Below are 26,940 nucleotides of genomic sequence, written 5' to 3'. Positions count from 1 at the left end.
TAAAATGCAAATCAATTTATAACATTTTTGACATGCGTTTTTCTGGATTTTGTTGTTGTTATTCTGTCTCTCACTGTTCAAATAAACCTACCATTAAAATTATAGACTAATCATTTCTTTGTCAGTGGGCAAACGTACAAAATCAGCAGGGGATCAAATACTTTTTTCCCTCACTGTATATTGTAAATATTGTTGTCCTTCTGCCTGTAGTAGAGGGTAACCAATAAGGAGGTCAAAATAGCTGATCATATGTTTTGGTGAGGGGTGGTGTGTGTGTGTGTGTGTGTGTGTGTGTGTGTGAGAGAGAGAGAGAGTGTGTGTGTGTGTGTGTGTGAGTGTGTGTGTGTGATAGTGTGTCTGTGTGAGAGTGTGTCTGTGTGTGTGTGTGTGTGTGTGTGTGTGTGAGAGTGTGAGAGTGTGTCTGTGTGTGTGTGTGTGTTTGTGTGTGTGAGAGAGAGAGAGTGTGTGAGAGTGTGTGAGAGTGTGTCTGTGTGAGAGTGTGTGTGTGTGTGTGCGTGTGTGTGTGTGTAAACAGGAACATGAGTTGTTGGTCTTGTATAATGTATGCTTCGGGCCTAGTTAGTTAGTTTACAATACAAGGTAACTCTGGATGAGTGTCACCTTTGTAGCTCCCAGTGTTATTATGACAAGATATTCCCTTATCTCTACTCTGTACTATCTCTGCTCTGTACTATCTCTACTCTGTACTATCTCTGCTCTGTACTATCTCTGCTCTGTACTATCTCTGCTCTGTACTATCTCTGCTCTGTACTATCTCTGCTCTGTACTATCTCTACTCTGTACTATCTCTGCTCTGTACTATCTCTGCTCTGTACTATCTCTGCTCTGTACTATCTCTGCTCTGTACTATCTCTGCTCTGTACTATCTCTACTCTGTACTATCTCTACTCTGTACTATCTCTGCTCTGTACTATCTCTGCTCTGTACTATCTCTGCTCTGTACTATCTCTGCTCTGTACTATCTCTGCTCTGTACTATCTCTACTCTGTACTATCTCTGCTCTGTACTATCTCTGCTCTGTACTATCTCTGCTCTGTACTATCTCTGCTCTGTACTATCTCTACTCTGTACTATCTCTGCTCTGTACTATCTCTGCTATATATAATGTAGCTATAGTGTGTTATCAACAACACCTGCCTAAATAATAACTACTTTATGAAGGGAATTACAGTTCTAACCACAGTGGACCTTGGACCAGTAAGTACAATATCCAGTCATACAAGTTTTACAATGCCATATCCCATGTCATTAAAGTCGTTATGTCAAAGCCATGTCCCATGTCATTAAAGTCGTTATGTCAATGCCATGTCCCATTTCATTAAACTAGTAATGTCAATGCCATATCCCATATCATTAAAGTAGTTATGTCAAAGCCATTTCCCATATCATTAAAGTAGTTATGTCAAAGCCATTTCCCATATCATTAAAGTAGTTATGTCAAAGCCATTTCCCATATCATTAAAGTAGTTATGTCAAAGCCATATCCCATATCATTAAAGTAGTTATGTTAAAGCCATATCCCATATCATTAAAGTAGTTATGTCAAAGCCATGTCGATGTTTATTTTGTGTGTGGTGGTGGCGAAAAATACAAGGTCTCATTGTTTTGGTTTGATGTTTTAGGTCCTTCCTTAGTGTTGTCTTTAGATTGGATCAGGCTTAGGTTTCAGGTCCTTCCTTAGTGTTGTCTTTAGATTGGATCAGGCTTAGGTTTCAGGTCCTTCCTTAGTGTTGTCTTTAGATTGGATCAGGCTTAGGTTTCAGGTTTTTCCTTAGTGTTGTCTTTAGATTGGATCAGGCTTAGGTTTCAGGTCCTTCCTTAGTGTTGTCTTTAGATTGGATCAGGCTTAGGTTTCAGGTTTTTCCTTAGTGTTGGCTTTAGATTGGATCAGGCTTAGGTTTCAGGTTCTTTCCTTAGTGTTGTCTTTAGATTGGATCAGGCTTAGGTTCATGCTGATTCATGACATTTTCAGATTTTCCCTCTCTTTTGTTTCGTAGAATACGGCGGTTCTTCAACGATGAAGTACCAGACCTTCAACCCAGGGTTCAGCTCCAAGTCCTACGTCTACACATCCTCCAGACCTGTCATGGTGAGTTCTACCCAGGTATTATAAAGGTATTCTGAACAATATCGGCCTACCAAAACATACAGTATAATCTTACATACTGAATCTTAGGAAAATATTGCTTCCATTACACATCCAATGGTTTCTGGGTATCAGATAATATGTTTAGCAGATGGTTAAAAGAGCCCTGCAGACCTAAGGGTTGTCTCCAATAAAGATATATTATAGACAGTGTCTGTCTACATCAAAATATGCAGCGTAAACTCTGTGTCTGCTCTCTGCAGCTCCCTGTAAATACAGTCGTCTATGACACAGTGGGATGGTTTCACAGTGCAGTGTGCCGGAGCCATTGAGCTAGGTCTTCTCTGGGCTCTGGAAGTGTGGTATTTCACAGCGGCTCTCCACCACTCTCTCCAGGATCTAAAGTCCACCCTCCAGATTCCTCCACATCTCACAGTCAGAATATTTCCACCCTCCAGATTCCTCCACATCTCACAGTCAGAATGTTTCCACCTCACGTTAGCATAGCAGATATCATTAGACGATGACACCATTACGCAATGACATTGTTGAATAAACTTGCCATTGATACATTCATTCATTTAATTAATGTAATATTTTACCAGACGTATATTGTGTTTTTAGATTCAGCAAATATACAGTACATACCAGTGGAGGCTGCTGAGGGGAGGACGGCTCATAATAATGTCTGGATCGGAGCCAGTGGAATGGCATCAAACACATGGAAACCATTTGTTTGATGTATTTTAATATTTGATACCATTCCACTGATTCCGCTCCAGCCATTACCACGAGCCCGTCCTCCCCAATTAAGGTGTCACCAGCCTCCTGTGGTACATACAGTAGAATATATACAGTAAGAAAATGATTCAAATTACACGGTGACGGTAACAGCATAAAATACTCCCTTATAGTGTGACGAGGTGTGAATGACGGAGTCAGGCGCAGGAGGTAAAACAAGTACAGGAGGTAAAAACACTGAAATCCAGAGTTTATTCAGTGTTACATGAATAAAGTGCAGCAAGCGTCAAAACGAAACTAGCACAAGGGAAAAATCCACCTTGGCTACATTCAAGGAAAGAGTAGCTCAACCGAGTTACTCACTCTCACAATGAACAATCACTCACAAAGGACAAAGGGGGCAGAGGGAACACTTATACACAGACTAATGAGGGAATGAGTACCAGGTGTGTGTGATTGACAAGACAAGACAAGACAAGACAAATGGAGTGATGATAAATGGAGCGGTAGTGGGCTAGTAAGCCTGTGACGACGAACGCCGAAACCTGCCCCGAGCAAGGAGGAGGGGGCAGCCTCGGCTGAATTCGTGACATATAGTGGCCTTGTTGACTGCAAAAAAAATCTAAACTCAACAATTTCCCATGACTTTACAATGAGCTTTTTCACAATGTAGGTACACAGACTTTTTACTTGTGTCAACACTAGTCCATAGAAATGAACCACTCCCTTTTATGACAGTGACTCATAGCATTTACAGTATGTGCTGAAGGGTTTGGAAAGGTCATAGGTCAGAGTTTGGTGCCCGCGCTGCAGAGTATAATAGAGGCGGGGTCATAGAGGCGGGGTCATAGAGGCGGGGTCATAGTGATTTGCATTAAGCAGTAGACATATAGAATTAGACCACAGTGATTTGTTCATTCTCAACATACAGTATAGAAATGTGCCTCTGGCCTTCGAAAAAAAAACAAATTCTTTCTCTGGCTGTTATCATAGATAACATGCTGCAGGTGGTTTCTGAAAATAATTCAATCTTTCTAAGAATCCATTGAGTCTAAGTCAGGGAGGGTTTCCTTCCAAGGTCGAGAGAGAAGGCGCTGTTGTACACTCCAGCCACTGACAAGATGGAACGGTATCTGTGGTCACATGTCAACAATACTGATGGAATGTTGAAGTTCGTCACCTGGAAGCCAAATATGGTCTACCAGTTTATTGAGATCTGTACTAGAGTTTTCTCCCGGGGTGCCTGGCATGTCTCAGCTTGTCTTTGTCAATAAAACATGTCATACTCTGGAAGCCATCCTGATCTCTCGTCATTATTGATCACCCCTCCCCAGACCTTCACTACTGCGTAGTAATAAGGATTCACCATGCCTTTCATCCTGCCATAGTGCCCTTGAGCAAGGCACTTAACCCCTATCTACTCCAGGGGTGCTGCACCGAGACAGACGCTGTGCTTTCAATTTGGGAGGGGGGAGGGGGGGGGTTTACAGTCTGTGTCTCGGGGGTTGGTTAAAAGCAAAAATACTCATTTCCATGGACTTTAAGGAAAATATACAATAAAATCTTCTTCTTCTTCTCCCCCCTGTCCCAGGCACCCAGGGTGGCTCAGTACTCTGGCGGTTTCTCCTCCCGCTCTGCGGTGGATCTGAGTGGTGGTCAGAGAGTCGCAATGGGGAGTGGAGGAGGAGGAGGAGGAGGAGGTGGAGGAGGAGGAGGAGCATACCAGTACCACGATAACATGAGTCTGAGCGGGGGCTACCAGGGAGAAGGGGGCTACCAGGGAGGAGGGGGATACCAGGGAGAAGGGGGCTACCAGGGAGGAGGGGGATACCAGGGAGAAGGGGGCTACCAGGGAGGAGGGGGATACCAGGTACCATGTTAATGAGTTACTGTATTCTATGTACTGTATAATTATTCCACTACCATTCAAATACTTTTGGACAGCTGAAGAAAGGCACCGTTATTTTTGGGGGGGGCATATGTTAATACTGAATATATACCAGTGTGCTGATGAACTCTGTTCTACCAGGTTGGAGGAGGAGGGGCCATGAGGCAACAGATGACCCGGGCGATGAGCTGTGCTCCCGGCCCAGACCTAGAGACCATGTCCCTGCGCTCCGTGAGGCTCCAGAACCTGCCCGCTCAGGTATCTGAGTTTAGATACACTCTACTATGTGTTCTGTGTGTATTGTGTCAATGTCAACGTAAGGTTTTTCTTTCAAGTGTTGTTTTGTATGTCTGTATTGATGTGGTATTGATGTCGATGTTCTCTGTCTCTATTGATGTGGTATTGATGTTGATGTTCTCTGTCTGTATTGATGTTGATGTTCTCTGTCTGTATTGATGTGGTATTGATGTTGGTGTTCTCTGTCTGTATTGATGTGGTATTGATGTTGATGTTCTCTGTCTGTATTGATGTGGTATTGATGTTGATGTTCTCTGTCTGTATTGATGTGGTATTGATGTTGATGTTCTCTGTCTGTATTGATGTTGGTGTTCTCTGTCTGTATTGATGTTGGTGTTCTCTGTCTGTATTGATGTGGTATTGATGTTGATGTTCTCTGTCTGTATTGATGTTGATGTTCTCTGTCTGTATTGATGTGGTATTGATGTTGATGTTCTCTGTCTGTATTGATGTGGTATTGATGTTGATGTTCTCTGTCTGTATTGATGTGGTATTGATGTTGATGTTCTCTGTCTGTATTGATGTTGATGTTCTCTGTCTGTATTGATGTTGATGTTCTCTGTCTGTATTGATGTGGTATTGATGTTGATGTTCTCTGTCTGTATTGATGTTGATGTTCTCTGTCTGTATTGATGTTGATGTTCTCTGTCTGTATTGATGTTGATGTTCTCTGATTCTGACTCTTTCTGATTCTTGTTTCAGCCGTCCCCAGTGGCAGCCTGGGTGGCTGCGGACTGCAGTGATGGGGGCAGCCTGGTCTCGGACCGCGACGCCACCTTCAGGCGCCAGCAGTCTGTCTACAGCACCGTCAATGGAGGAGCCTACAGCTCAGGGACCCAGATGAGACAGGTAGGAGGAGGAGGAGGGTCCATGGTCTTCCAAGCCCCAATGAGTATGGTTGGTGGAGCTTAAGATTAACACATTCCGTTTGCAATTCTTATATGTTCCATGGCATGTGAAAATGAGTTGTTATCCTATTTCCAATACATTTGAAATGTATTTCGGAACAAATAATGCACTCCGTCCAAATTAGCTTTTCAGGTGTTTGTGAAAGCAAGTTTTTTTTTTTTCTCCACTAATTCATTTTTAACATGTTAAAATTTAATTTGTGTTACAATATAATTATTCTAATATTTACAGCACTTATTTTTTTTTAAATGAACATTTCCATTTCCGGTAGGGAGGAGAGGATATGATGACGGTACAGCAGCAGCATTCCTTTAAAGGGCCAGCGTACCGCACCATCAGCAGAATCAACAACAGGAACAACAGGATGTCCATGGGCTCCATGTCCGGGGCTTCCACCCTCCCCTCAGGGGGAAGCAGCTACGGCGGTGGAGGGGGAGGCTTCGTCATGTCCAGGGCTTCCACCCTCCACTCTGGGGGGAGCAACTACGGCGGTGGAGGGGGAGGGTTCATAATGGGCCAGGTGAGGATTGCTATTGCGATAAGTTTATTGGCCATTTGCATGGACATTTGTTATGTGAGGTCAGCAAGCAAACGGAATAGACTAAATGAATACACTATGAGACAACAATAATACAACAACTCTGAGAGGTGAGGACACGTAGCCCCGTGATGGGCCAGGCCTAATCTGAGAGGATTCTCAGCATCTAGCCCAATATTGCTATTTTATCTGCCATGATTGTAAATGTATGTTGTTTTTAATGTCGTATTAGTTTTAATTCTTCTTTTATTCTTCTTTTTTTTTTTGCTTGAGTAGAGCTTTGATATATAATGAAAAAGCGCTATACAATTTACAAATGTATTATTATAATTGAATATGATGCATTGTTATTAGATGTCGTCTGGGTCTCAGGGAAATCTGATGATAATGCAACAGCAGAGACAGGCCACTCTGCCCAGGACGATGTCCGTCAAGAGCATGCACAGTGTCGGGAAGGGCATGGATATCTACGACAGACAGATGGACATGACTGGCAGCATGGGCAACCTCAGCGGGTGAGGACTGGATACTAGGGTCGAATATCGGGAACCCGGTTACCGAGATTTACCCGGGGATTTACCGCCCAAAACCACTCCCTTTTACCGGGATAAATAATTGCGAGAGAAACTGGTAAATTAGAATAAATTATTTATATGAACAGCATGGCGTGAAATGGAACTGTTAAATTATATGAGATGTCTAAATCATCATGGTAACTTTTTTTTTCTTGTGACAGGTAGACCTACATTTTCTGCAGCATAGCCTAATTTACCCATCTCCATCTGGCTTTCGGGGTCACCTTATTTTTTTATTGTAAAGATTTTTTTTTGTTTTGTTGCGGCTGCAGAGTTTTAAAACACTCCTATATCGTTGCTTTAAACCAGTGCACGAGCGAGCCATGATCATGATTATTATTTTGGGATTATGCCTGAAAAGGAAAGTGGGTAGTTTCTCATGTTAACTCCCAATCTCACCCACACGGGCTAAACTCACCACTAATACACAGTTATCTGATACTTCTTACATTTTAGTGGTTAGGAATATCAGAGGGGTTAAAAGTCTCAAATGATACAGTATGGTCAACACTTCCTATCCAATGCTGGTTGTAATACTACTGAACAAGTTGAGATATAGTATGAACATTCTCACCCCACATTCCTTTAAGAATCTGGTCAATCCAAATACATGAGCCTCAGGGAAAGCAGATTTTTTTTTAGAATGTGTGCATTAGAATGTGTGACATTAGAATGTGTGCATTAGAATGTGTGACATTAGAACGTGTGACATTAGAACGTGTGACATTAGAATGTGTGACATTAGAACGTGTGACATTAGAATGTGTGACATTAGAATGTGTGCATTAGAATGACATTTGGGTTGGTATATTGCCTGAAGCAAGGGTGAACATGTTATTACATAAATATAGAGAAAAACCTCAGAGTGAACCTGCTCCGTCCGTCCGTAACCAAAGAGCAGGTCGATTCTGTGGTAAAGATAGCGACACTTGTTACATATAGGTCTACGACTGTATTTGTTGCAGACATTTTCATTACAACAGTGTGTTAAAACATGCTCCGGTACTTTGAAAGTATTTTTTTTAAACCTCCCAGTTTGGGCTGGATGTGTCAATGTGTAGTTCACACATGCATAATCTATGAGCATAATTACTTTCTTCCCTCAATTAGCCACGAAATCCCTAGCTTGAAAGCGACTCTTTTCTTGAAGTTATGCCGCGCCATTTTCCTACATTTCCCCCCACGTGGGCCAGCCCCCTAGCAATTTGAGTTCTTGCCAATGAGCTTCAGCCCCTAGCATTGGAGTGACAGATAGCAAGAGGCCTTCCCAGCATTATCCAATGAGGTTGCAGGGCGGGCCCAATGGCTCAGTGGACATAGCAAAGAGGCAGAGGGAAATGACGTGGTGCACATATCTGCATATATGTGACATAGTACGCAGTTTTCGGGGACCACTTTTGGCTCATGAGCGCTACTTTCAGAACTACTGGCTAAAAAGTATGCAAAAGTACCGGATAATCTCTTTAAGGGGTTTCACAGAGCTTAAAGGGATAGTGAAGCATCACTTTAAGTCCAAAGGTTGGTCCCTTTCACAGTGGTGTACCGCAGTTTCGCTGTTTTAGAGCTAAGAGCAAATTTTGCATTTCTAAAGCTAATTTCCTATAATTATAAAAGTAAAATGTCATGACTTATGATGTGTTCATATACTATCTAGGGGGACCGAACTCCGGGGGGACCCCTGCCTGTGCCTGTCTCGGTCAAGCACCGTTTACCTCTTCCCAGACTTGGTCGGTGATCCGGTCTTATCCGGACGGGATCAGGCTAGCCAAACTGCGTGCTAACGTACTGCTAAGGTTAGCTAACGTACTGCCACTGGCGATTCCTGGCCTTCCACGGTGGAATTATTTGTGTAGCTCTCTCATTTAGCATACGTAGCGTTTAGTCGCTTGGTTATTCTAAACGGACCGTGCTGCGGTCAGAGAGATTCCCGAGACCGAAGCAAGACGCAACTCAGTTTTCTTTGGCTAGCTCTGTGCTGCCAGTGGGCTTGGCTAGTGCTAGCCCGCGGGGATAATGAGAAGCCGCATGGCTGACAACGGCTAGCATACAGTACTGTGAAAACAGTGCCACTGTGTTTGGCTATGGCCGACCGGGGTACTACATTGCTGGAGCTCCTTTGCCTATAAAACGGCCGGGATTCAGGCGGGCTTTACGGTATCAGGCGCTCTCTGTCCACAAGGGGGCAGCCCTCCCACATATATAGTTTATTACTGGGATTCATTGCTGATTCCACCCTGGTCCCTATAAGGTGCTTAGTGATGAAAGGTTATTATCATGCTAACAAAGTCTGTGGTTCATATGAACTCCAAGATGAGCTGTCTGTCTCCTGCTCAACGCATTTCGTTTCTGGGAATTGGATTCAATTATGAATTGTCTGTTATCACAGATGGGGTCAGTTTTTCAACGCTGTCTGTCCCTTTTCCAGCTGGGTTACAAGGTGCGTTGTCACCGGTACCTATGACTGGTGGGAATGATAACCTCTATTATAAAAATGTTTTCCTGGGTCTAATTTTAGTGCATGCAGCCCCTGCGCACCTAGCGCGATGAGACGGTAGGTGGCACGACCTGGGGTCTCTCCTTGCCCCCCTCACCAGATGTTTGCTGAGACAACAGTACCCCCAAGTACCACGGCCAATCGGGATATGTGACTGGTAGCCGAAGCCCCTGAGCCCAGAGTGGACCCGCGCTTGAGGAAAACGTTGGCACATAAACACATTGTTTCTAACCCCAAGTTCCACGGTGTTCACGGGTGTGGAGTGGTGTGCCATATTTGTGAGCTGAATAAAAAAGAGTCCCTTCCCCACAGTCAGACACTCGGTTGTCAAGAATGGTGGAAATGGAAAAAAATGGCATGAAAGAATTACCAAATTCTGCCACAAGGTGGCGTTCCACCCCTTCAGATGACACTTTACGGGAGGATCGCTGTCTGTGTCGGGGGGGGGGGGGGGGGCTCCGTTCTCGGGGTCTCCTAGACATGGGAAATGTTCGGCAGGGCCAACGTAGATCTTTACCCATCGCGAGAAAAGACGCATTGTCGGCTGTTTTTCTCGATAAGGGACCTGACTGCTCCGTTGGGAACGGCTGCTCTCACGCACCAGTGGCCTTGGACCCTCCTTTACGCGTTTCCCCTGTGGACCTCATTCAGCCCACGCTGGAGAGGGTGCGTCTGGAGGGCTTGTCGTTGTTGATCCTTGTGGCTCACCGTGGCCCAAACGACCTCGGTTCGCGGAGATCATTTGCCTTTTAGTCGGGGACCCGTGGCAACTCCCGTTGCGCAGGGACCTGTTGTCCTAGGTGCACGGGCAGGTCTGGCACCCATTGAGCGTGTACATTGTTCGGACCAGGGGTGTGTGACCAACTTTTTTGTCTGGTTTTGCTATTCCGGCTCTGTGATGATGGGAAATGTCTCTTTCCCAAGAGCTGTAGATTCTGAGGTGGCCCCCTGTAGTGGCAGGACTGGTTTGGGTGTGGCACCCATGAGTTTCATCAGGCTTCACATTTCACACACAAACAGCCGGCGCCTAGCGGTTAGCACAGCAGATGGAAAAACCCACAGTGTGTTAACGTTAGCTTGGTTAACATTCACACAGGCACAGGATTATACCATGGGAGTGAAACCTGTGAATCATGTTGACCTGGCTGGTCAGCTGGACTGGCGATGTATTACCTCATTTAGCCTAATCATGCACCAGGGTTGGGGTCAACTCCATTTGAATTCCCAGCAAATTTTTAGAAAGAAATTGAAGATAATTGGATTTTGGAATTTCAGTGGTACTTCTTGAATTTGACTGTAATTTAAATGGAATTTACTTACAACCCCACCTAGAGGGACAGTTTCCCGGAAAACAGGACTAAAAAGCTATTTCAATGGTGATTATCGATTGAGTAGATTTTGCTTTTCATTCCAGGACTATACTTAGTTTTATATGTGTCCCTATAGAGCAGGGGTGTCAAACATATGGCCCATTCAATCTGGCCCACAAAGTTTTTTTTTTAGGGAAAAACTTTGACATTGAAAAGAGCTAAAACCAAATTGAAACTGTGTATAAAATGATAATGGACCTACATCTATAGTCTCTTCACTCAGTTATCGAAACGAAAACTACACAATCAGGAAGTAATAGAAAATGGATAAAGGACCATTTCTTTTGCCAATTTGTACGGTGAGGAAACATAATCAATAACCGAAACATAACCGAATGTGATTGATTGATTGATTGAGCTTTCTGATTGTACAGGATCAATAGCCTGGACATGCCTACGGCGGTGAGGTACCTGATTGAGGGGGATGCTGACCTGCAGGTTCTGGGAGCAGCCTATATCCAACACGAGTGTTACAACAACACTGAGGCCAAGAACGAGGTACCAAGGGACTTCCTTTACATTCTGCAGTCACCATCTCTGTTTCTCTGGTACTTCCTTCTTATGATGTTTCCCATGTCAAATAATGCGTCCCAGTCGGTGTGCGAATGTTATTAACATAATAATAAGGAATAACGGAAGTGGAGTTGCTAGTTGCATAAAGAACTATTGTCTATCGACACATTGACACGCTCCAGGTGTATAGACACATTGACACGCTCCAGGTGTATCGACACATTGACACGCTCCAGGTGTATAGACACATTGACACGCTCCAAGTCTATCGACACATTGACACGCTCCAGGTGTATCGACACATTGACACGCTCCAGGTGTATCGACACATTGACACGCTCCAGGTGTATCGACACATTGACACGCTCCAGGTGTATAGACACATTGACACGCTCCAGGTGTATCGACACATTGACACGCTCCAGGTGTATCGACACATTGACACGCTCCAGGTGTATCGACACATTGACACGCTCCAGGTGTATCGACACATTGACACGCTCCAGGTGTATAGACACATTGACACGCTCCAGGTGTATCGACACATTGACATGCTCCAGGTGTGCCAACTGTCAATCTTGGCCAATATGCTTATCATTAAAAGCCTCTGCTTTGATTTAATGTCATGGTTCAGCAGACATTCATGTGATCTAAGTAATTCTAAAAGGATGTTGTCTTGTTGAAGTGACAGACACCATTTTGTTTGAAGTATTTTGTCACAGACAGGTAGCTTGTAGGAGCTTGTCAGTGTCACACATATATTTTTTTCAGCTGTGGTTCTGTGAACTAGCAGGAATAGAGATTATGTGTGTGGTCTCTTGTTGCTGGGGTAACAGGGCATAGATTCTGGATTCTAAATTAAGCCCTAGGTCTTGTAAATCTGAAAATATTGGACAGCTTTAAGAAATATGGCAGTTGCTTCACCTCACCTTTTGATATTGATCTAATCATTTCAGAAATACAGGAGTGCCTAGGGAACAGAGGCTAGGCTAGGGGGTCACTTTGGGATTCAGAATTGGGATCTGAACCTTACAGAGTTGTTCCTCTCTCCCACCACAAGATACACCGCTATAAGGGCATCCCAGAGCTGGTGAGGCTGTTCAACAGTGAGAACCAGGAGGTGGCTCGCTACGCCACGGGCGTCACCAGGAACCTCATCTACGAGAACATGGACAACAAGATGGCCCTCATCGAGGCGGGAGGGATCCCACAACTCATAGAGGCTCTGAAGGAGAATGACGACGAGCTACGGAAGAACATCACAGGTACGACGTTTTATATTTTTAACATGTTAGTCATTTAGCAGAGACTCTTATCCAGAGAGACTGACGTTCATCTGGAGCTACACTACCGGTTTAAAAAGTTTTAGAACATCTACTCATTCAAGGGTTTTTCTTAATTTTTTACTATTTTCTACATTGTAGAATAATAGCGAAGACATCGAAACTATGAAATAACACATATGGAATCATGTAGTAACTAAAAGAAGTGTTAAACAAATAAAAATATATTTTACATCTGAGATTCTTCAAATAGCCACCCTTTGCCTTGATGACAGCTTTGCACACTCTTGGCATTCTCTCAACCATATGTGTTATTTCATAGTTTTGATGTCTTCACTATTATTCTACAATGTAAAAAAATATTTAAAATAAAGAAAAACCTTTGAATGAGTAGGTGTGTCCAAACTTTTGACTGGTAGTGTAGCTAGGGAAGACAACCACAGATAGCAGTCATAGTAAGTCAAACTTTCCTGAGAGACTAAGCACTCTGTCAATCTATCAGGTACAATGTAGGGCTCTATGCTGACATGTGCTCCTAAGTATAATTTTTTGGGAGCACACAAATAAATTTAGGAGCACAATGAACAATAGTAGAGGTAATAATGATACGAATTGCGTAGCAATTACAAAATACAGGGTTTAAGATTGCGATATAGCTGACAATGTGGCCTTTTCCTTTCTGTTTGTGTCACTAAGTGGTTTTCATACTACTGATAAATTACCACAAAGAGTGTGATAACTTTAATCTGTGGTTACCGGGTTGTTAGCTAGCTAGCTGCTGCTCTAACGTGACTGAACAAGGTTAGCGACTCGCTAATGTCCCCCTCCAGAAATAAATTCATTAACATATTGGTCCATATTATCAGTCAGGTGTGCTATTCAGCAATAAGCATTATCACCTGATGCAGCCCACCTGATGCAGCCCACCTGATGCAGCATAGTGGCTAGAAATGAATAGGCTGAGGGTTGCCCATCTGCAATTACCCCACTGCGCTAACCATTAGCTAGCTAGATCACAAACTCTATAAAGGTCGACAGGAACGTCCCCAAAAACACTTTCCACTGGCACTCAAGCCAACCAAGGATCATGTAGGTTACTGCGAATATAATGTAGGTCTATATGTTACACCTGACCCATGTTACATTTAGCCCCGGTCTACCCTACTCAGTTGGCGACATTGGGCAGCGCTAACACACATAAACCATAATGCTGCTAAAAAAAACTCTGGTTCTGAAATTAATGCATTTCACACATCTTGGGGGACTTGAGAAGTACGTATAGCCTAGAAACACTAGAAAGCTCTGTGGTTCCTCCTCTTTTAACAGTGGCCATCAAAACTGCTTTCAAATTGCAAAATGTAAGGTTAGGATTTGAGGGGGTGAGGTTAGGGTTGAGGGGGTGAGGTTAGGATTTGAGGGGGTGAGGTTAGGATTTGAGGGGGTGAGGTTAGGGTTGAGGGGGTGAGGTTAGGATTTGAGGGGGTGAGGTTAGGATTTGAGGGGGTGAGGTTAGGATTTGAGGGGGTGAGGTTAGGGTTGAGGGGGTGAGGTTAGGATTTGAGGGGGTGAGGTTAGGATTTGAGGTCGGTGAGGTTAGGGTTGAGGGGGTGAGGTTAGGGTTGAGGGGGTGAGGTTAGGATTTGAGGGGGTGAGGGTTGAGGGGGTGAGGTTAGGATTTGAGGGGGTGAGGTTAGGATTTGAGGGGGTGAGGGTTGAGGGGGTAAGGTTAGGATTTGAGGGGGTGAGGTTAGGATTTGAGGGGGTGAGGTTAGGATTTGAGGGGGTGAGGGTTGAGGGGGTGAGGTTAGGATTTGAGGGGGTGAGGTTAGGGTTGAGGGGGTGAGGTTAGGATTTGAGGGGGTGAGGTTAGGATTTGAGGGGGTGAGGTTAGAATTTGAGGGGGTGAGGTTAGGATTTGAGGGGGTGAGGGTTGAGGGGGTAAGGTTAGGATTTGAGGGGGTGAGGTTAGGATTTGAGGGGGTGAGGTTAGGATTTGAGGGGGTGAGGGTTGAGGGGGTGAGGTTAGGATTTGAGGGGGTGAGGTTAGGATTTGAGGGGGTGAGGGTTGAGGGGGTAAGGTTAGGATTTGAGGGGGTGAGGTTAGGATTTGAGGGGGTGAGGTTAGGATTTGAGGGGGTGAGGGTTGAGGGGGTGAGGTTAGGATTTGAGGTCGGTGAGGTTAGGGTTGAGGAGGTGAGGTTAGGATTTGAGGGGGTGAGGTTAGGGTTGAGGCAGGGCCGGACTACCGCATTTGGGGCCCTGAGGCACCGACCTCCATGAATCTGAGAAAACATTTTGCAGTTTTAAAGCTAATTTTCTGCAATTCTACACATGTTGCTATCATATACTGTACTGTCTGGGGGTTGGGGGCTCCCTGGAGGTCGGGGGCCCCGGGGCACATGCCCTGCGTGCCCATTCGGTAATCCGGCACTGGGCTAGTCATAGGTTTAGCAAACTGCCATACAAAATCATTCAAATTCTGCTGTCTGGCTGTACTGCATGTAAAATGCCTTTTTATTATGTGTTTGTGAGCCACTGTGTAGAGATGACCACTCTACTGAGCATCTCTCTCTCTCTGGGTTTTTCTGTCAGGTATTCTGTGGAACCTGTCATCCAAAGACAACCTGAAGGAGAAACTAGCCAAGGAGACGCTAGCTGAGCTCACAGAGAAGATCCTGATCCCACTGTCAGGCAGCGGAGACTCTGAGGTCATCCAGCAGAGCCCCTCCGAGGTTGACATCTTCTACAATACCACCGGATGTCTCAGGTACAGTACACTATAGTACAGTATAGTACAGTATAGTACAGTACAGTACACTATAGTACAGTATAGTACAGTACAGTACACTATAGTACAGTATAGTACAGTATAGTACAGTATAGTACAGTATAGTACAGTACAGTATAGTACAGTATGGTACAATACAGTATAGTACAGTATAGTACAGTATAGTACAGTACACTATAGTACAGTATAGTACAGTATAGTACAGTATAGTACAGTATAGTACAGTACACTATAGTACAGTATAGTATAGTACACTGTAGTACAGTATAGTACAGTACAGTATAGTACAGTACAGTATTGTACAGTATTTTATTTTATTTTATTTTCTTTATTTAACTAGGCAAGTCAGTTAAGAACAAATTCTTATTTACAATGACGGCCTACACCGGCCAAACCCGGACGACGCCGGGCCAATTGTGCGCCGCCCTATGGGACTCCCCAATCACGGCCGGGTTGTGATACAGCCTGGAATCGAACCAGGGGGTCTGTAGTGACGCCTCAAGCACTGAGATGCAGTGCCTTAGACCGCTGCGGCACTCGGGAGCCCAGTATAGTACAGTACACTATAGTATAGTACAGTACACTATAGTATAGTACAGTACACTATAGTATACTATAGTACAGTACACTATAGTACACTATAGTACAGTGTAGTACAGTACACTATACACAGTATAGTACAGTACACTATAGTACAGTATAGTACAGTACACTTTAGTACACTATAGTACACTATAGTACACTATAGTACAGTACAGTGAACTATAGTACACTATAGTACAGTATAGTATAGTACACTATAGTAAATTATAGTACAGTATAGTACAGTATAGTACAGTATAGTACAGTATAGTACAGTATAGTACACTGTAGTACAGTACAGTATAGTACAGTATATTCTACAACAGCACTGCATGTCTCAGGTACAGTACAGTACTGCAGTTATACTACAGTAAAGTTTACTATATTATGGAACACTAACATACAGAACACTACACTACAGTATAGTACAGCCTTCATCTTCTCCTCCAGCTCCTCCTCCCCCTCTGTCTAAGGACACTGTTGTTACATGCACTAGCTTGGCATGTCAGCTCTTTAAACACGTCAGCTCTTTGACCCATGTCAGTTCATCGACACGTCAGCTCTTTAACACGTCAGCTCTTTGATACACATCAGTTCATTGACACATCAGCTCTTTGACACACGTCAGTTCATTGACACGTCGGCTCTTTGTCCCATGTTGGCTCTTTGACACACGTCAGTTCATTGACACGTCAGCTCTTTGACACGTCAGCTCTTTGTGGTCCTCTGTAGCTCAGCTGGTAGAGCATGGCGCTTGTAACGCCAAGGTAGTGGGTTCGATCCCTGGGACCACCCATACACAAAATTGTATGCACGCATGACTGTAAGTCGCTTTGGATAAAAGCGTCTGCTAAATGGATTATTATTATTATTATTATTTGTCCCATGTCAGCTCTTTGTCTCATGTCAGCTCTTTGACCCATGTTAGCTCTTTGACACACGTCAGTTCTGACATGTCAGCTCTTTGTCCCATGTCAGCTCTTTGTCTCATGTCAGCTCTTTGACCCATGTTAGCTCTTTGACACACGTCAGTTCATTGACACGTCAGCTCTTTGTCCCATGTCAGCTTTTTGACCCATGTTAGCTCTTTGACACACGTCAGCTCTGACATGTCAGCTCTTTGACACATCAGCTCTTTGTCTCATGTCAGCTCTTTGACCCATGTTAGCTCTTTGACACACGGCAGTTCATTGACACGTCAGCTCTTTGTCTCATGTCAGCTCTTTGTCTCATGTCAGCTCTTTGACCCATGTTAGCTCTTTGACACACGTCAGTTCATTGACATGCCAGCTCTTTGACAGATGTCAGCTCTTTGACACGACAAGTTCATTGGCATGTCAGTTCATTGACATGTCAGCTCTTTGACACATCAGCTCTTTAACACACGTCAGCTCTTTGATAAATGTCAGTTCTTTGTACTCTGATTTATGTTTGCCTATCCTGTCTCTAACCTGTCACCCTGCTGTCCCCAGGAACCTGAGCTCAGTGAATGAGAAGACCAGACAGAAGATGCGGGAGACCAACGGTCTGGTCGATGCCCTGGTAAGATACATCCAGGCCTCGCTACAGGACGGCAAGGTGGAGGAAAAGGTGAGGATGAGCTGCGTAGTGGACTGGAGTACAGATAGTGGACTGGAGGACAGATAGTGGACTGGAGGACAGATAGTGGACTGGAGTACAGATAGTTGACTGGAGTACAGATAGTGGACTGGAGGACAGATAGTGGACTGGAGTACAGATAGTGGACTGGAGGACAGATAGTGGACTGGAGGACAGATAGTGGACTGGAGGACAGATAGTGGACTGGAGTACAGTTAGGAGAGTTACTTAGCCGTGTGGTATTTGCAGAACAATGCGTAACTGCACCTTCAGTGTTTTCTCCGATCAAGTGTCGAACGTGTCGTCATTAGGAATTCAATAAATACTCAACATTCTATGGTACATTTGTTCATGTGAAAGCCTCACATCTTTGACTTTGATATTAAAACATACTCAACTTGTGTGTGTGTGTGTGTGTCCAGGGAGTGGAGAACTCGGTGTGTGTCCTGAGGAACCTCTCCTATCAGCTGTACAGTGAGATCCCGCCCTCGGCCCTGCTACGTCTGGAAGGACCAACCAGAGACCAGGACACCAGCAGGAGTGAAGCTATTGGTTGCTTCACCCCTCAGAGCAAGAAAGTAAAAAATGTATGTATCACAGTGTCAATCTTCTTCTTCTTCTTCTTCTTCTTCTTCTTCTTCTTCTTCTTCTTCTTCTTCTTCTTCTTCTTCTTCTTCTTCTTCTTCTTCTTCTTCTTCTTCTTCTGTCAGTTTAGCAGTTGAACCATTGTCTTAATGGTCTTCAGAATGACCCTGTCTATGTGTAAATGGAACTCCTGTATCACATAGCCCACATCACATTGGCCCATTACCTTCTCCCTTTGCAGAAGATGAACCAGGACCTGGTTACGTTCACGGAGGTGGCCCGCGTACCCAAGGGTCTGGAGTGGCTGTGGCACCCCCAGGTGGTGGGGCTGTATAACCGCGTGCTGCAGGCCTGTGACATTAACTCCACCACCCGCGAGGCTGCAGCCGGGGCCCTGCAGAACATCACAGCTGGAGACAAGAGAGTGAGTGTCGAGCATCCCCACTGCCAATGGTGCTGTCCCTCTCTCTCATCGCCATCTCACACCTCACCACCCATCCCCTGATGGTGCCAGATAGACTAGGGGGTCATCTCACCTCACCTCCCACCCCCTGATGGTGCCAGATAGACTAGGGGGTCATCTCACCTCACCATCCGTCCCCTGACGGTGCCAGATAGACTAGGGGGTCATCTCACCTCACCATCCATCCCCTGACGGTGCCAGATAGACTAGGGGGGTCATCTCACCTCACCATCCATCCCCTGATGGTGCCAGATAGACTAGGGGGGGGGGTCATAAACTGGCTCCTCAGACTATCCATGAAGCCTCCGTAACCAAGGCCACTGATAGGTGCGCTAGGGTAAGCTTTTTTTAGAGGGCTGGACACCTGACAGTGAGAACTGCAGCACCAACTCACACCAATGAACTCTATAGCTCATTCAGCATTCATAGAACTACGACAGTGGTTGTCAAGCTGGGGTACTAGAACCCCTCTGGGTTACCTTTCCACAGGGTGTAATTGCCTCATCGGAAAATAGGCCTAATGATCAGTTCCATATAAAGGGGGGGTACTTCAGACAGAGCAGAACGGGATTGCAGGGTACAGTAATGAAAGAGGTTTGAGAAAATACTGACCAAGAATGACCTTGCTCTTTTTTTCCCCTCCTCAGTGGGCCGGGGTGCTGAGTCGTGTGGCTCTGGAGCAAGAGAGGATGCTTCCTGTGATGTTGGACAAACTGAGGACCAATCGTGACCAGGAGCTGAGATCCCTCACCGGCTTCCTCAGAAACCTGTCACGTCACGCCAAGGACAAGAATGCCATGGGTCAGTAACTAATCCTTGATTCCACTTGCCTCGGACCTCATCCTCCATTGAGCTTAAAGAGGAAGGCGAGCAATTCAAGGATGTCAATGTGAGATGTGCATGAAGATTTGTGTTATTAACAAATGGAGGAAAACCCATTTATTTCACGCTAGAGCAAGGACCAAACACAAGAAGACTAACAAAGCCATACCCATCTATTTCAGGGGTGTATTTGACTGCCACGTGGGATGAATTAAATTAGATCAACCCTTTTTCACCCTCTAGCAAACAAGGCAGTGAACAACCTGGTGGCCAAGCTGCCTGCTGACGGTCAGCAGAAGGAGCCGTCCAGCGACGTGGTAGTCAACATCTGTGGAGCGTTGAACAACCTGGTGACCTGCAGCTCCGTCGCAGCCCGGGACATCACTTTCTTTGACGGGCTGCAAAAACTGGTGGCCATCAAGAACTCCCACGACAGCAGGTACGGGGATGAGAAGGAATATTGGTAGCAGTGCTTCTGCTGGTGGGTCGTTCCACAGATTCCGTGCCTTTTGAGAAATGTAATGTTTGATTTCACCTCATGTTCAATTTCATGAAAAACTAGTTTTCCTATCTCAAGAGGTAAAATAAATTTAAAAATGACTATAGTAAGGCCTATTAAGTGCCAAATAAAGTAACGGGGTTGACCGTAACAGGCCTTGTAGCCCCCAGTATCACTCCTACCCCCCCAGGCGCTATCATTTGTTGACTTCTGTAACCGTAAAAGCCTTCGTTTCTTGCATGTTAACATCAGAGGCCTCCTCCCCAAGTTTGAGTTATTCACTGCGTTAGCACACTCTGCCAACCCTGATGTTCTAGCAGTGTCTGAATCTTGGCTTAGGAAGGCCACCAAAAATTCAGAAATTTCCATCCCGAACTACAACATTTTCCGTCTAGATAGAACTGCCAAAGGGGGCGTAGTTGCAATCTACTGTAGAGATAGCCTGCAGAGCTCTATCATACTATCCAGGTCTGTGCCCAAACAGTTTGAGCTTCTACTTCTAAAAATCCACCTTTGCATAAATAAGTCTCTCACTGTTGCCGCTTGCTACAGACCCCCCTCAGCCCCCAGTTGTGCCCTGGACACCATATGTAAATTGCTTACCCCCCATCTATCCTCAGAGTTCGTACTGCTTGGTGACCTAAACTGGGATATGCTTAATCTCACACAAATGATCAAGGAACCTACCAGGTACAACCCTAAATCCGTAAACATGGGCACCCTCATAGATATCATCCTGACTAATTTACCCTCTAAATACACCTCCGCTGTCTTCAACCAGGATCTCAGCGATCACTGCCTTATTGCCTGCGTCCGTAATGGGTCCGCGGTCAAACGACCACCCCTCATCACTGTCAAACGCTCCCTAAAACACTTCAGCAAGCAGGTCTTTCTAATTCACCTGGCCCGGGTATCCTGGATGGATATTGACCTCATTCCGTCAGTAGAGGATGCCTGGATGTTCTTCAAAAGTGCTTTCCCCTCCATCTTAAATAAGCATGCCCCATTCAAAAAATTCAGAACTAAGAACAGATATAGCCCCTGGTTCACCCCAGACTTGACTGACCTTGACCAGCACAAAAACATCCTGTGGCGTACTGCAATAGCATCGAACAGCCCCCGCGATATGCAACTTTTCAGGGATGTCAGGAACCAATATACACAAGCAGTTAGGAAAGCAAAGGCTAGCTTTTTCAAACAGAAATTTGCATTCTGTAGCACTAACTCCAAAAGGTTTTGGGACACTGTAAAGTCCATGGAGAACAAGAGCACCTCCTCCCAGCTACCCACTGCACTGAGGCTAGGAAACACTGTCACCACCGATAAATGTACGATAATCGAGAATTTCAATAAGCATTTTGCTACGGCTGGCCAGGCTAGCCCTACCCCGGCCACCAGCTCTGCACCCTCCGCTGCAACTTGCCCCCCCCCCCCCCCCGCTTCTCCTTCACCCAAATTCAGATAGCTGATGTCCTGAAAGAGCTGCTAAATCTGGACCACTACAAATCAGCTGGGCTAGACAATCTGGACCCTTTATTTCTAAAATTAGCCACTCTAGATCCAAACTGTTACAGACCTATATCCATCCTGTCCTGCCTTTCGAAATAATTTGAAAGCCAAGTTAACAAACAGATCACCGACCATTTCGAATCCCACCGTACCTTCTCCGCTATGCAATCTGGTTTCCGAGCTGGTCATGGGTGCACCTCAGCCACGCTCAAGGTCCTAAACGATATAATAACCGCGATCGATAAAAGACAGTACTGTGCAGCCGTCTTCATCGACCTGGCCAAGGCTTTTGACTCTGTCAATCACCGCATTCTTATTGGCAGACTAAATAGCCTTGGTTTCTCAAATGACTGCCTCGCCTGGTTCACCAACTACTTCTCAGATAGAGTTCAATGTGTCAAATCGTAGGGCCTGTTGTCTGGACCTCTGGCAGTCTCTATGGGGGTGCCATAGGGTTCAATTCTCGGGCCGACTCTATTCTCTGTGTATATCAATGATGTCGCTCTTGCTGCTGGTGACTCTCAGATCCACCAGATCTCAGGCTCTGTTCTTCACAGCTCTGTATGGGTTTTGACTGACACATCTCAGGCTCTGTTCTTCACAGGTCTGTATGGGTTTTGACTGACAGATCTCAGGCTCTGTTCTTCACAGCTCTGTATGGGTTTTGACTGACAGATCTCAGGCTCTGTTCTTCACAGCTCTGTATGGGTTTTGACTGACAGCACTGCTAATTGGGCAACCTTTGCTAATGTTTTGTTGTCTGAGTGAGAGAAATGCTGTAAATTAAAACGACTATGTATTTTGAAAGATGAGACGTTGAGGATTATAATAAATACCGCTTTGATGTCATATAACCGAGCCAAACACCGGAGTCCAAATGTGCACTTCACATTTCCAAATCATAAAACTCATGTTATATACAGTGTCAATGTTTATGATCACTTGTGTTTGATGTACAGTTACAAGATGGCGTGGCGTCACACCATGGGTTGTTCTGAACAGAATGATCCTGTGTTTGTCTATTGTGATTAAAAGTTGCTGCGGAACACGCGCCTGAGTGCACTCATGATTCCTCGTGACCTTGGGACTATAAGATTCTCTCTGCGCAAAGCATAGTTCTGAGATGTTGAGCATCAAAGTTTTCACATCTCAGATCTCAGAACTGTTTTGTAATGAATTAATCTTTCATAACCTATTCATAACCCATTATAGTATTACAAATCCTGAGACGTTTGTAAATTTGTGTTTTTAAGGGGGGGGGGGTGCAATCGCAGATAAAACCTTATGGCTCTGACATTTTTTTATCTGGGTTCAGCCATTAGGCTTTATCTGGCAGTTCTGTATTAGACATGTTCAGTTTGTAAGGAAACTGTAGCTATTTGAATACATAAATGATAGAATAACAGTATTTTACCAAGGAAGTGTCAGAACACATCATCAAATACTTTAAGAAATATATTATGATCATCAGACTAATTACTGTCATCACCGAACAACGATGTGACGACATCATTTCCTTTAAGGTTTCTGACAGTGTTGATTTTTTTTTGCTTGCGTGTCGTTATCGCTGGCTCGACTAGCCTAGACCATGCTTAGAGGGAGATGGCAAAGACACGCGTTCTGATTGGTCCTTCTGTATTTGTTCAGGCTTGTGATTGGATTGCACATGGAACCATATGGTGCCAAGTTCAAATGGTTTTACGCAGAAAGGACTTTCTAGTTTTTTACATTTCTTCACTTAAAATGTACTTTGAAAGAAATCTAACTCCACAGACTTATGAAAGGTCAAACTAAAGGTCAATTATATGTGACTAACTCATTTTTGACAAAAATGTCATATAAAACCTTGTTGTCCCAAGGTCTCGTCCTTTCTATGCACACCAAAATGATGATTTGTTTCTCTGAATTGCCTTGTGAAGGCTAACACTGTAAGATCGTATTTTACAACTTAGCTAGTCATGTTGGCAATAGAACATGCTTTCAAATGATGCCCACCTGACCCAGATTGCGATTTATAATGGGCCGTTTTTTGGATTGCGTAAACAACAACAGTAATTGTGTGATGGTGGGGATGCAGGGCTGTGCTCCATACAAAACGTTCTTGGTCTAGTTCCTCAACGGCACCATGGCATTCTTTTGGCTTATGTTGCACCAACCCCACATTTTCCAGGAATTAGAGCGAATCTTAGTCCAACTGCTAGTTCATAACCTGGTCTTTATGGTGTCTCTCTTGTAGCCCTGGGAAGCTGAAAGCAGCCAAAGCAGCATCCACAGTCCTCTGCAACATGTTCCAGTACAAGAAGCTGCACAAGGACTACAAACAGGTGAGAAACACCACTGGAGAATGGTAGAGAGGAGAGGATCACAGACTACTGGAGAATGGTAGAGAGGAGAGGATCATAGACTACTGGAGAATGGTAGAGAGGAGAGGATCACAGACTACTGGAGAATGGTAGAGAGGAGGATCACAGACTACTGGAGAATGGTAGAGAGGAGGATCACAGACTACTGGAGAATGGTAGAGAGGAGAGGATCACAGACTACTGGAGAATGGTAGAGAGGAGAGGATCACAGACTACTGGAGAATGGTAGAGAGGAGGATCACAGACTACTGGAGAATGGTAGAGAGGAGAGGATCACAGACTACTGGAGAATGGTAGAGAGGAGAGGATCACAGACTACTGGAGAATGGTAGAGAGGAGGATCACAGACTACTGGAGAATGGTAGAGAGGAGGATCACAGACTACTGGAGAATGGTAGAGAGGAGAGGATCACAGACTACTGGAGAATGGTAGAGAGGAGAGGATCACAGACTACTGGAGAATGGTAGAGAGGAGGATCACAGACTACTGGAGAATGGTAGAGAGGAGAGGATCACAGACTACTGGAGAATGGTAGAGAGGAGAGGATCACAGACTACTGGAGAATGGTAGAGAGGAGGATCACAGACTACTGGAGAATGGTAGAGAGGAGGATCATAGACTACTGGAGAATGGTAGAAAGGAGGATCACAGACTACTGGAGAATGGTAGAGAGGAGGATCACAGACTACTGGAGAATGGTAGAGAGGAGGATCACAGACTACTGGAGAATGGTAGAGAGGAGGATCACAGACTACTGGAGAATGGTAGAGAGGAGGTTCACAGACTACTGGAGAATGGTAGAGAGCAGGATCATAGACTACTGGAGAATGGTAGAGAGGAGGGTCACAGACTACTGGAGAATGGTAGAGAGGAGAGGATCATAGACTACTGGAGAATGGTAGAGAGGAGGATCACAGACTACTGGAGAATGGTAGAGAGGAGGATCACAGACTACTGGAGAATGGTAGAGAGGAGAGGATCACAGACTACTGGAGAATGGTAGAGAGGAGGATCACAGACTACTGGAGAATGGTAGAGAGGAGGATCACAGACTACTGGAGAATGGTAGAGAGGATCACAGACTACTGGAGAATGGTAGAGAGGAGGATCATAGACTACTGGAGAATGGTAAAGTGGAGAGGATCATAGACTACTAGGAATGGTAGAGAGGAGGTTCACAGACTACTGGAGAATGGTAGAGAGGAGGATCACAGACTACTAGGGAATGGTAGAGAGGAGAGGATCACAGACTACTGGAGAATGTTAGAGGGGAGGATCATAGACTACTGGAGAATGGTAGAGAGGAGGATCATAGACTACTGGAGAATGGTAGAGAGGAGGATCACAGACTACTGGAGAATGGTAGAGAGGAGGATCACAGACTACTGGAGAATGGTAGAGAGGAGGATCATAGACTACTGGAGAATGGTAGAGAGGAGGATCATAGACTACTGGAGAATGGTAGAAAGGAGGATCACAGACTACTGGAGAATGGTAGAGAGGAGGATCATAGACTACTGGAGAATGGTAGAGAGGATGATCATAGACTACTGGAGAATAGTAGAGAGGAGGATCATAGACTACTGGAGAATGGTAGAGAGGAGGATCACAGACTACTGGAGAATGGTAGAGAGGAGGATCACAGACTACTGGAGAATGGTAGAAAGGAGGATCACAGACTACTGGAGAATGGTAGAGAGGAGGATCATAGACAACTGGAGAATGGTAGAGAGGAGGATCATAGACTACTGGAGAATGGTAGAGAGGAGGATCATAGACTACTGGAGAATGGTAGAGAGGAGGATCATAGACTACTGGAGAATGGTAGAGAGGAGGATCATAGACTACTGGAGAATGGTAGAAAGGAGGATCACAGACTACTGGAGAATAGTAGAGAGGAGGATCACAGACTACTGGAGAATGGTAGAGAGGAGGATCATAGACTACTGGATAATGGTAGAGAGGAGGATCACAGACTACTGGAGAATGGTAGAGAGGAGATCATAGAGTACTGGAGAATGGTAGAGAGGAGGATCACAGACTACTGGAGAATGGTAGAGAGGAGGATCATAGACTACTGGAGAATGGTAGAGAGGAGGATCACAGACTACTGGAGAATGGTAGAGAGGAGGATCATAGACAACTGTAGAATGGTAGAGAGGAGGATCACAGACTACTGGAGAATGGTAGAGAGGAGAGGATCACAGACTACTGGAGAATGGTAGAGAGGAGGATCATAGACTACTGGAGAATGGTAGAGAGGAGAGGATCACAGACTACTGGAGAATGGTAGAGAGGAGGATCACAGACTACTGGATAATGGTAGAGAGGAGGATCATAGACTACTGGAGAATGGTAGAGAGGAGGATCACAGACTACTGGAAAATGGTAGAGAGGAGGATCATAGACTACTGGAGAATGGTAGAGAGGAGGATCACAGACTACTGGAGAATGGTAGAGAGGAGGATCATAGACTACTGGAGAATGGTAAAGTGGAGAGGATCATAGACTACTGGAGAATGGTAGAGAGGAGGTTCACAGACTACTGGAGAATGGTAGAGAGGAGGATCACAGACTACTGGAGAATGGTAGAGAGGATGATCATAGACTACTGGAGAATGGTAGAGAGGAGGATTATAGACTACTGGAGAATGGTAGAAAGGAGGATCACAGACTACTGGAGAATGGTAGAGAGGAGAGGATCATAGACTACTGGAGAATGGTAGAGAGGAGGATCATAGACTACTGGAGAATGGTAGAGAGGAGGATCACAGACTACTGGAGAATGGTAGAGAGGAGGATCACATACTACTGGAGAAAGGTAGAGAGGAGGATCACAGACTACTGGAGAATGGTAGAAAGGAGGATCACAGACTACTGGAGAATGGTAGAGAGGAGGATCATAGACAACTGTAGAATGGTAGAGAGGAGGATCACAGACTACTGGAGAATGGTAGAGAGGAGGATCATAGACTACTGGAGAATGGTAGAGAGGAGAGGATCACAGACTACTG

General features: G+C 44.9%; 1 protein-coding gene across 2 annotated transcripts in view; it reads left to right on the top strand.

Annotated features, from left to right (window-relative positions):
- Positions 1-26,940, top strand: part of LOC311148547 (plakophilin-3-like) — a 51,240-nt gene that overhangs the window by 16,412 nt on the left and 7,888 nt on the right. The window contains exons 2-16 of one of the 2 annotated variants that reach the window (XM_084185530.1): positions 2,019-2,110; positions 4,440-4,718; positions 4,878-4,994; positions 5,736-5,882; positions 6,214-6,462; positions 6,835-6,995; positions 11,294-11,417; positions 12,493-12,697; positions 15,308-15,482; positions 17,558-17,675; positions 18,107-18,271; positions 18,511-18,693; positions 19,380-19,533; positions 19,798-19,993; positions 23,799-23,886. In XM_084185530.1, the coding sequence (XP_084041656.1) occupies positions 2,019-2,110; positions 4,440-4,718; positions 4,878-4,994; positions 5,736-5,882; positions 6,214-6,462; positions 6,835-6,995; positions 11,294-11,417; positions 12,493-12,697; positions 15,308-15,482; positions 17,558-17,675; positions 18,107-18,271; positions 18,511-18,693; positions 19,380-19,533; positions 19,798-19,993; positions 23,799-23,886 (2,453 nt within the window). The remainder of the gene's footprint in view (positions 1-2,018; positions 2,111-4,439; positions 4,719-4,877; positions 4,995-5,735; positions 5,883-6,213; positions 6,463-6,834; positions 6,996-11,293; positions 11,418-12,492; positions 12,698-15,307; positions 15,483-17,557; positions 17,676-18,106; positions 18,272-18,510; positions 18,694-19,379; positions 19,534-19,797; positions 19,994-23,798; positions 23,887-26,940) is intronic. The other variant, XM_084185531.1, reaches the window with a different exon arrangement.

Source organism: Coregonus lavaretus, assembly GCF_964263955.1.
Source record: "Coregonus lavaretus genome assembly, chromosome: 21".
Lineage (NCBI taxonomy): Eukaryota > Metazoa > Chordata > Actinopteri > Salmoniformes > Salmonidae > Coregonus > Coregonus lavaretus.
This window is presented reverse-complemented; position numbering and strand designations above follow the sequence as displayed.